The sequence below is a fragment of the Solanum verrucosum genome, unplaced genomic scaffold (assembly GCF_900185275.1).
Source record: "Solanum verrucosum unplaced genomic scaffold, falcon-dt-bn FXZP01000275.1, whole genome shotgun sequence".
NCBI classification, from domain to species: Eukaryota; Viridiplantae; Streptophyta; class Magnoliopsida; order Solanales; family Solanaceae; genus Solanum; species Solanum verrucosum.
The window spans coordinates 27732-39614 of NW_026020738.1; the positions used below are offsets into that span (position 1 = coordinate 27732).

At 28.5% G+C, this 11883-nt stretch overlaps 1 protein-coding gene across 1 annotated transcript; it reads left to right on the top strand.

Moving 5' to 3' along the window:
- The first annotated feature begins 532 nt into the window (after positions 1-532).
- On the top strand, positions 533-1880 carry LOC125812656 (uncharacterized). Its single transcript, XM_049492147.1, has one exon. The coding sequence runs from the start codon at positions 545-547 to the stop codon at positions 1478-1480; it is 936 nt and encodes a 311-aa protein (XP_049348104.1). The 5' UTR covers positions 533-544; the 3' UTR covers positions 1481-1880.
- Positions 1881-11883: the final 10003 nt, after the last annotated feature.

The following is an 11883-nucleotide window of genomic DNA, read 5'->3' on the forward strand; positions in this document are numbered from 1 at the left end:
GGCTTTCTCATACTTCAAAGTGTTGAAACAGTAGAGGGGTTTTAGGATTTCAAGAGAATCAGTGACAGAGGAAGACCACTAGATTAATGTTTAGAAAAACAAAAAAAATACATTTTTCTATGAAGAGGAAACAGCCCATCAATTTAATCCTTGTTTGCACTTCTTCTAATGTCATTATTTAAAACCTACTAAACTACTTCTTTTCTTCCATTTTTTAGCTCCTTCTTTTGGCTTGTTATTGAGTTTTTGTATGCACTTTTCACAGCTTAACTCAAGCTAGTGAAGTGCTATATTTGCTTTTCTGAATCTTGAAAATGTATTGTTTGACACTTTCTTATACACTCTTAAATCAAGATTGCAAGTGTCAATCATGTTATTGATTGTTCATCAGTACATTCAACAAAGTTCCCATTTTTTTTCCCTTTTCTTTATCCAACATTTAACTTTTTCAAGTGCTACTTGATTGGGTATAACTTTCCTCTTTTTTTCCCTTTTTGTTCCTCTTATTTCTTTTGCAAAATCTTGAAAAAAAAACCCAAATCAAATGTCTTCATCTATGTCTCTTCTCAGAAGCTCAATACCATGGATTGCAGTTCTGGTTCCACCATACTTGTTATTTGCTAGTTTTTCAGGTCATGGGGTTGTTTCTATTTCCATCACAACTTCAGTTTTGGTTGTATCTACCATAGCTTTCACATTCTCAAAACAAAAACATAAAATCCTCAAGAAACCATCAGTCCAAGAAGAAGAACCTCAAAATGGTAACTTTGGACATGTTGAGGAAGTTTTATCACTCCAAAATCCAAGAATTGAAAAAGGGGTGGCTCAAAATGGGATCTTTAAACAAGTTGAAGAAGTTTTATCAGTCCAAAATCCAAGAATTGAAAATGGGATCTTTAAACAAGTTGAAGAAGTTTTATCAGTCCATAATCCAAGAATTGAAAAAGGGGTGTCTCAAAATGGCAACTTTGGTCAAGTTGAGCAAGTTTTTTTAGTCCAAAATCCAAGAATTGAAAATGGGGTTGCTCAAAATGTTAACTTTAAACAAGTTGAGCAAATTTCATCAGTCCAAAATCCAAGAATTGAAAATGGGGTGACTCAAATTCATGATTTATTTTCAGAAAGTGAGAGTCTTGGTGGCCCCTTATCTTCAAGTGAAGATTCAGATATTGAGTGGCCATTCTCTGGTGAGTTAGAACAGAGTCCACTATGCTCAGATGGTTCAATTTCTGATGAAGAAAGCCTTATTGAAATAGCACTTCCAAGTGGTCAATTTGTAAAAGATAGTCCCAAATTATCTTTTCATCAACAACACCAAAAGGTAGTATTTGCAGATTTAGTACCAAAATCCATCTTTCAACAACATTGCTTAATGGATTTCTTGGCAGATATAAGTGATGTCTATGAAGAAGACAATTTGATAGAGATTGACATATCCATGGGATCCATCAAATGTTCAGGATTTGAGATTTCAGCATAAAGTGGCTATATTTTAAATTTTCTTGTTGTCTACTTGTCTAATACTAATTTGTTTTTATCAAGTTACCAACCAGAGTTATGGTGGAACGATGAGTAATCTTTCATTCTTAATCAAGAGATTTCAAATTTAAATTTCTGAATACGAAGTCGTCTATGTTAGGAAGCGGGAAAGTTTCTAAGTTTTTTTTATCCTTGATGGATTTTGTGCTAGCCAAATTACATTTTCTTTGGTTGTGAACAGTGAAGTTTGTGCTAGCTAATACATTGAATTTGCCCAATGAAAAGACACTTTGGATACCAATCATAATTGTTTTCTCTTAATGTACATTAAAGTGTTGTTAAAAGTTTAAAAGATCATGTTCCTAGGCAAATAAATAAATAAGATTATTCTATTTGTATTTCTTTTATGTCTTAATCTTCTTTTTGCTGTCTTTGGCCTTATCTTTGTATTCCATGTGTTGAATCATATCTTAATCTTAGGATCTATATCACATGTACAGTGTACTGATCCTGTTGTAACATTTTCTTGATTTTCATTTTAAACATTTCAGATACACCAAGGAGTGTTAACTAAAAGCCCGTTTCGATGGATTTAAAAAATGTATATCTTTGTTCATTTTTAATTGTTATAGTTTTGTTTTTTAGAGTCAAATGATAATAATTTTGACTAACATTTTATGATGTATATTTTCATCATATTTATATGAAAAAAATTGAAATATATAGTACTTTTTGTATAATTTTTGAATATCTAATTTTATTTTATTTTAAATATCGAATTAATGTAATCTAATGACTTTTGAAAAGTGCAACATGACAATTAAAAATGGATAGAGGAAGTAGCTTTTAAGTCAAAAAATAAAATTTGTATAAAACTTGTTACTTATTGAACTTTTTTAATAGACTTGTCGTTTTCGTAGTTCGAGAATCTATTGTAATTGACCCATGAATCATGTTTGATGAGTGGGTAAGTGGTTAGCCTTTCCATTTTTCTAAGTTTTGATCAAGGTCACATCATGTTGAAATGCTTTATTATACATAAACTGATTGATGTTCCTCTTGAAAAATTGATATCTTAGTCCAATTTGAATGTTTATTTAGGAGGTGCAAATAAAAATTTCTATTTATTTGATTTGTTACGAAATTGACCATGGGTTGATTTTCACAAAAGTTTTTTATTTTGACCTTTATCTTTTGTTCGTAATAGGTATTGATGTATACTCGAATTTTGTTTTTTCATTAACCATTGACAATAGGTCAAAGTTAACATGTCTATATTTTTTTTAGATAATTTGCATGAGCTAAATAAAACCCTAAAGTCAATGATTATAAAATATTTGAAAACAACTTTAATTTTATATTTTTTGGCTAGATGGTACCTTAGTGAAGACAGATATAAGATTGAGAAGCACAATATAACTACTTGGAGACATATAAACCATGCCCTAATGAGACAACATTTGGTCTCAAATAGAATTTTTTTTTACTAAAGACATAATTCTTGAACCATACTTTGTGACCTTTGGTCATTAGGTCCTGTCATAGAGACTTCTAACACATTATGGCAAAATGCCTCAGTTTTTGTAAGCTTCCCCACCTCATAAACCCATACTAATAATTTTAAAAAGAAGACAGTTTGGTGTACAAAGTATCACACGTTAGTAGGGTTGGGGAAGGGTCATATCAATAAAGAGCTTAATGACAAAACATTGAGGCAAAAAATGAAGGGAAATTGACTGCTAAATAGGGAAAAGGAAGAGCAATACAAAGTGTGACAATTTAACAATTTAGGGGTTGGGGGTCACAAACATGGGCGAAGTGCAGAAATAGGCAAAGTCCATGGAAAATTATTGCACCAAAAATGATCATCGACGGCTATTAATTAACGCCAATTGCTTAATTACCGTTAAATATATTTTCTTAGAGGCAATTAGCATTCTTTGTGAATGTCCATAAAGTCTACAGCGACACTAAATCTAATGGTAATTAACTAATGTCGTGAACGATTTTAACACTCTTTATTAATGTGCATATTTATTGCCACTAAAAGCTATTTTTATTATAGTGAATGTTTTCTTGGAAAACAAGTTAGTCTTACTTATTTTCTAATGTTTGTTAAGTAAACAAACAAATATTATTTCAAGAGCGTTCATATATAATCAAAGGTGTCTCCAGGATTTCAGAAGGATGGTGCACTATTACGAAAAAGTGCATCTAAGATATAAATTTGAACGGTTTGACCTTTAGAAATTTAATATGAACCGTTAAATTTTAAAAATTACAAGTCTAAAATACACAATATTACTAGTTTTGAATTTTAATATACGCATTTGATTTAATTATATATTTTTTGGGAATTTTCAATGTAACACTCTTGAACTTTGAAAGATTAAAGCAAAAAAATAAAAGAAAAATTAGTTGAAACGTTAAAAGTGTTACAGATAACCACTTGGAGAGGTGTTACTCAAAAAAAAAATACAGAGTAGAGGTGCACCCAATCATCATCGTATTTTTATAAGATACTTTGAATGTGGGTTCACACATCTATATTTAAGTATTTTTTTAAAAAAAATATAACACTACTATATATGATCTAGAGAAGGGAGCATGGGTTCACATGAACCCAAAGAACCCCCTCTAAATACGCCTCTGTATATATAATATAATCTAGCAAAACAGAGATGAGAGGTGGTGGGGAGTTGGGGGCATGGCGCGGAGAATACAATAAACATAGAATATTACTGTTTCTTTACTTCTATTATGGAAGTCATTTTCCTTAATTATAAGAGAAAATGTTTTCAAAAATTTTGTCCAATCAAACATGAAAAAATAAGAAAATATTTTGGGTAAAAAACTTAAGTATACAAATTAAGTACCTTAATAACCACTATATAGCAATAGTTTATTTTTTCAACAAAATAACAATAGTTTTTTTTTCAAAAATAGGAATTAATATTTTTTTTTAAAAAGTACCGTTTAAATAATCAGCCACGATTTTCTTCCTTTCCCTGATTTTCTCCAATTCTTTTACATTCCACCATTTACTCAGATTGGTTATATATTCTCTCTCATAAAAAAAAGGTTTTTAAACCAAACTAAAACTCTCTTTCTCCCCATTGCTCGATTGTTCAATTATGGATACAAATAGTTTTTCAATTCTAATTCAACACGACGGACGATGCGACATGTATATTTTTTGTGATCGTCATCTTGTAATCTTGTTATGTGTTTTTGTGTTAAAAACGAAATTAGGTGATTAGTTGTTTAATTTTACTTCGAAATCTTGTTATATTAGGATTGAATATGATGGTGCATTCAAGATCGTTCCTCTAAAAAAAATCAATTTTATGGGTTGAGTTGTATAATTGATAGTGTATATTACGTTGTTAAATACCAAATCTGTGATTATTTTTTTTGGTATTTGATGTGGTTTAATATGTGGGTTTTTTTGCTACATAATAGTTTAGTTGGTGTTGGTATTGTATATTATGTTTGTAATACTAACCCGAATTCGTTGATTTTTTTTGGTATAATTGTTATATTTTAGTTTGTATATAAACCACAACTTTCGTGATAAATTCTGGGTACATCTATTGGTGTGCTTGATAGTGCGTTTTTGGTTGTATATAGACAACAAAATTGTTGATATTTTTTAATACGTAGGGTTTCTTGGTACATATTAGGTCTAATTGATAGTTTAGTTGGTGTAGGTCATTTGGTGTAGTTGGTATTGTATATTATGTTTGTAATAAGAATCATAATTGGTTGAATTTTTTTATGTAATTGTTATATTTTAGTTCGTATATAAACCATAATGTTCATGATAATTTTTGGGTACATCTATTGGTATGGTTGATAGTGTATTTTGGGTTGTTTATAGACAACAAATTACTGATATCTTTTTGGTAAATGATTTGGTGAAAAAGACTATCTATTTTAATTCGTATCTAAACTTTAAATTCCGTTAATAATTTTTGATAGAATATTAGGTGTAATTGATAGTTTACTTGGTGTAGATAATTTGATGTAATTGATAGTGTATATTATGTTTTTAATAAACATCATAAATCGTGAATTTTAGGTCGTATATAAACACTAACTTTCGTGATACTTTTTAGGTGCAAATATGGGTGTAGTTGATAGTGTCTTTTGGGATGTTTATAGACAACAATTTGAATAATTACTAAGTTGGTTAAAATATTTATTGTTTTGTGTTGGTATACTTCATACCCAAACAACAAAAAAATCAGAAAACTAATTTCCTTCGTAAAACCATTTTGTATACCAACATGATTACAATTTTTATATAGATAAAAGCATTCTATATACTAATCTGTGTAATTTGATTACTGTGAAAATACCATTCTTATTATGTATGTATTGCTTAATTTCTCATATATTTTAATTTGTATCATGCTATAGATGTAATACTTATTTAATAATTTTGCTAATTATTTTTTAATCTAACAGGCAAGTACGTGGATTACAATATTGAAGGAGTGATATATGACGCGAACACCAAATAATGATCGTAAGAAGGGACTCAATGAAGAAAAATGCAAGAGAAGGAAAGTCACTTTTAGTATAACAAGAAGATTTGCCTCAAATTTGCGCATCAGGCTTAATAGTAGTGTTTTTTTTTTTTTACTTAAAACATTATGCAGTTGAAACTTTTAGGTTTATGTTGGTACGATGAATCTTATTATTGATGTATTGAATGATATAACATTCTTGTTTGCATGTTTTTACTATTAACTTGTCTTTTTATGCACAAATTTATATACATAAATGGTTATGAAATAATTGTAAATTTTAATCAATGAAAATTGTGATTTTTATAATACTATGTAAGACTTAACATCAAAGTTATACGAAATCTATATAATATGCAAGTTTTTAATTTCTTTATTAAACTTTCTAGATTCAAATAGCTATTTAAGTCATACCATAACAAATTAATATATTTTGTCAAAAAAATAATGTAGATAACTTTCAAAATTTCAGAAAAAATAATAATTTAATTTGGTCATAATATAGGAAAACGATATTTGTATGAAAACAATATTAAAGAGGTGAGAGAAGGCTACAATTAATAATTTGATTTGATTGAATAAAAAATTAAGAGAGAGATAAATCAATATATGAGCAAAAAAATAATAATATAAAAGAGTATAATTATAATTGAAAAGCCAAAAAGTAAACAATAATTATCAATCCCATAAATTTAGCACATAACCCCCAAAAAAGAAAATAAACCGGATAGTAATATATTTTTAAAAAAATTGAAAATTCAATATATATAGGCAAAAAAAATAATATAAAAGAGTTTAATTATGATTGGATACTAAAAAGTAAACAGTAATTATCAATCCCATAAATTTAGCACATCATCCCCCCCAAAAAAAGAAATAAATCGGAAAATAAATATATAAATTTTAAAAACGAAAATTAATATTTTGTCATGTTTGTAATTAAAAACCTAACTTTATAAATAAAAAGAAGTATATACATATATTGTTAATTAAGTTCTTATACCCGAAAGTGGAATGAACCGGTACAGCCCAATTCCACTGGATCAAGGAAATATTGGGCCATCCGGTCTGGCTGGGTTTCATTTAATATGGGCTTTTCAAGTAGCCCAAGCTTCTCATCACTAACTCAATAAGTGCTCCAAAATGATACATGTAATGAAATAAATTCTGGCAAAAGTCGATGCAATTTGATTGACATGAAATTTAAGATATTCTAGTAAAAAAAAAGAGCAACTTTCGAATATAGCAAACAGAAAAATCATATTTGTATGCTATAACTATAGTTTGCATAATTGCGCTTCATAACAAATTTTATGTTTGCTATGGAGCTTTTGATTTGTATAATTCGTTACAAATATCCAATTTTATACATATTGTTCAGTTTTGTATAAATTCATTTATACATTGTAATTTGTATAATAAGATCTGTATTTGTATAATTATAAGTGTATATGACAAAAATATATGTATTTGTATTTGTATATACACTTTTCTCTCACTTTATACAAACACAAATGCATTTTATACATTTTATACAGAAATGTATAAAATGACTAATTGTATCCTGAAAATGGCTAATTGTATACCGAATCAGATGGCAAAAAAAAAGGGATTTTGTTGCGAATTACAATTAAAATAAACTATGGCTATAACATTTAATTTAAATTAATAGTTTGCTATTTCATACAATTTTCCCAAAAAAAAATATAGTTTAAAATAAGTTATAGATATTAAACTAAATATAAATTATCTCAGGAAATTTGAAAAAAAAATTAAAGTTGAATTATTTTTAAATATTATAATATATCATTCTTTTTAGGATTGATTACCAGAAAAATATATAGGGAAAATTGTATAAAATAACAAACTATTAATTCAAATTAAATGTTATAACCACAGTCTGATTTAATTGTAACCCCTAGCAAACTGTTGTCATTTCGCCTCTCTCCCTGAATTTCTCGCTTGCCACTCTCGTTTCTCGCTGGGCAGTCTCACCTCGCATCTCTCACTTTACACAAACACAAATGTATAAAAAAATTGTGTTTGTATAAAGCGAGAGGAAATTGTACATATACATATCTTTTCATTCCACTCTCTCCCCCTCCCAGATCTCACCTGCTACTCTCCCAGATCTCGCTCGCTACTCTCAGTCGCCTCTCTCACTTTATACAAACACAAATGTATAAATTGCATTTGTGTTTGTATAAAGCGAGAGAAAATTGTATATACAAATACAAACACATATATTTTCGTCCTATACACTTATGATTATACAAATACAGATCTTTCCCTGCCTAGTTTTCTTTTGTCTTTCTCTCTTTCTAGTTTTATACAAACACAGATTATACAATTGATTCTTTTGTATATGTATACCGAAACAGATTATACAATTGGTTCTTTTGTATATGTATAATGAAATATACATATTAATAGTCATAGCAAACATAGAATTTGCTATGCAGCGCAATTATGCAAACTATAGTTATAACTGTAACGACCCACTAGGTCGTTTTGAAAACTAGGACTATTTTGACTCTTTTCGGAAAATTTAAAGGAGTATTTTAAACGATTCGATAACTATGAGTATCTAGTTGATGAATTTTTATTAAATGAGTATTATAGTTGAATAGTTAGTGGGTCACATCCATAATTAATAGTTACCACTTGACCATGTCTTGAATTAAGTTAGAGGGATTAAACGGGTATTGCATCATAACTGGAAAAAAAATATAAGCGAGCATTGGCGGCGTGGGCAGAAGAGTTACTCATGAATCGTGCATTTCAGGTGAAACTTTCAAATTTTATAATAAAGATATATTATGTTTTTCTTAAGATTTAGTGGGATAGTATGGTGCAAAAGTGGTAGGGATAGATGTTAGTTAATTGGATTATAGTGGTAGGAGAAAATTTTGTTTGTCTTCTTCGTGTTTAGGACCTGTTGTTCATTGCTAATTTTAGTAGTATAATTGATGTAATTAATGAGGTTCAGGGAAAACATTTGGGGGTCATATTGAGGTGCATTAATGGAGGGAGAAACCCTTTTGATTCTGAGGGTCGCCACTGGTTTTGTAACCAGTGGTTGAATTCAATTGTTATTAATTATTTGTCTTATGGTAAATCTAGTTTTAATATAGTGAGATAGGTAATAAATTATTAGATGTATATTATATGATTAGCATTGAACTTGAGATACTTGGAGGGATTGAGGCTTAACACTAGGTTTGAAATTTAGCAAATATGATTCTTGGCATATTATAATTTAATAGCATTATTAGTAATTTATATTAATTATAAACTAAATGAGGATGGCGTGATAAGAATTAATGGGTCAAAGTCTGTGATGGTTAATTATTTGTATTATATTGTTAACAATTAGATTGGTATTACGAAATGTAAATTGATCATGAAACATGTAACTACGGGTACACAAGGGGGAACGGGACAACTAAGAACACATTTGAGAAAATGTAATAAAGAATTTGCTCGCCTAGATGATATAGAAAGGGCTAATAGAAATGGAATACCTCAACCTGAAAATTCTATGGGAGCTGGAGGTTCTAATATGGTTCAAAGTGTATTAAATATGACTAACCCGGCTAGCTGAAGCACACACCGCACATATAGTAAAGAAAAAGATCGTACAGAATTAGCTAAAATGGTTGCTGTTTGTGGTTTGCCTTTTTCATTTCCTTCACATCCTGGTTTTATTCAGTATATTCGGGAATTGTATAACCCAGATTATGAAGGTATTCCAAGAAGTACAATTAAAAGTGATCTTTTTAATTATCAAAAAGAATATTGTCATTTTCTTCGTTGTTTATTTGTTTATTATGATGGTAGATTATCTATTACTTCTGATATGGGACGTAGTCCTAATGGTAATGATTATTTTACAATTACTGTCCATTGGATTGACCATGAATGGAACATGCAAAAACGAATATTAGGATATAAATATGTTGAAGAAACTAAAATTGGTGCTTATATAGCAACAAAAATAGGCCTTGTTTTACAATTTTATGGAATATGTGATAAAATAATGAGTGTCACTTTAGATAATGCTTCTAATAATTTGAAAGCAATTGATTATTTAAAATGTAGACTTTGTCCAATTGATAATGATTCTTTTCATATTAAGTGTGCCGCACATGTGTATAATTTGTTAGTAAAAGATGGTATTTCTCAATTTGGAATTTCTTGTGAAAAAATTAGACTTGCTTGTAATTGGATTTTTAAAGCTAAAATAAAAGCTAGAATTACAGAATTTAAAAATCGTTGTAAAGAATGTGGACTTGAATATAGAAAAGTTCTAAAAGAAGTATGCACTAGATGGAATTCTTTATTTGAAATGCTTCAAGTTGCTTATATTTATCAAGAGCCGGTACAATTAGTTTTTAATGCTCATAATGCGGACCCGAATTTGAGAATTGGCTATGAAGATTGGGAAAATACAAAAGAACTTATTGAATTTTTAAGTGTTTTTTATAAAGCAACAAATTCTGCTTCTGGTCAATATTATCCAACTATTTCTTCTGTTTTAGTAAATATTTGTGCTATTTCATCTGAATTTGCAAAATATAAAGGAAAAGATCGATTTGAAAATTCCCTTGCTTTTATGATTGAAAATTTCAAAAAAATATTTTTTCCCTATTCCTCAAATCTATTTGACTGCTATTACTTTCAACTCAATTACAAATTAAAAGGTGTCGAAAGAATGGTTGAAAAGATTTATGCAAATTTAGAAATTAGAGATGATGAAACTCCTAGTGTTGAAGATTGTAAAAGTAGCATATATATAAAAGCTAGAGAGTTATATAATACATATAAATCTATGGAAAAAAATATTCCAATAGTTGAACCTCCATCTTGTAAACCTAGAAGCGATGATACGGATGATTGGATGGATGATTATCTTGAACTTGAATCATCTACTAATAATGATTTTGATTTATATTTCAATCAGACACGAGAAAAGATTAGGCATGAAGAAGGACAACTTCAAGCTCCAATATTAGTATGGTGGAAGAATCGTGAAAATCAATTTCCGACCCTTGATAGGATTGTTTGAGATGTGCTAGCGATTCAAGCATCATCGGTCGCTTCGGAGCAAGCCTTTAGTGCGGCGAGATTTATGATTGGAGATCATCGATATTCATTAGCAAATGATAGTTTGGAAATATCGGTGTTGTTTCGAGATTGGGTCAATGCCGAAAGAAGAAATACCGGACTACCACAATTAAATAGCCAAATAGAAGACGAAATAGATGAAATATTTGGTGATAATAGTGATGATGGTATGGAAGCAATGGAAGAAGAACGACAAATACAAGTTCCAAAAAATGTTTCTTTTGAAATGATACAAAAGTTACGAAAAGATTTTAAAAAGAGTTTCAATTGTTAGTACAATAATTAATATTCAATACCTAGATTATGTACTCTTTGTCTATTTCTAATATTTGTATTGTACAATTTATTTATTTGAATAAATATACGGCTATTCGCCTTGATTTTCTTTTAAAATAGTCTCTTATATTTAATCCAAGTCATTTTAGAAATTTAATTTTCAACTATTTTAATATTAGTTTAAAGTTTAAACTTTACTATAAAATTGAATTTTAAGATTTAAACTTTAAATTCAATATAAACTTTAAACTTTAAATTCAATATAAAGTTATAAACTTTAAAATTTAAAGTCAATTTTAAACTTTAAAGTTTAAACTTTAAACTTAAATTCAATTGAAACTTTAAAGTAACTTTAAAGTTTAAAGTTTTAAATTGAAGTTTTTTAATAATATAATTTTATTAATTAATAATATAATATTATATAATAATTAAAGTTAATAAAAAAATAAAACAAAAGTACCGGTACAAA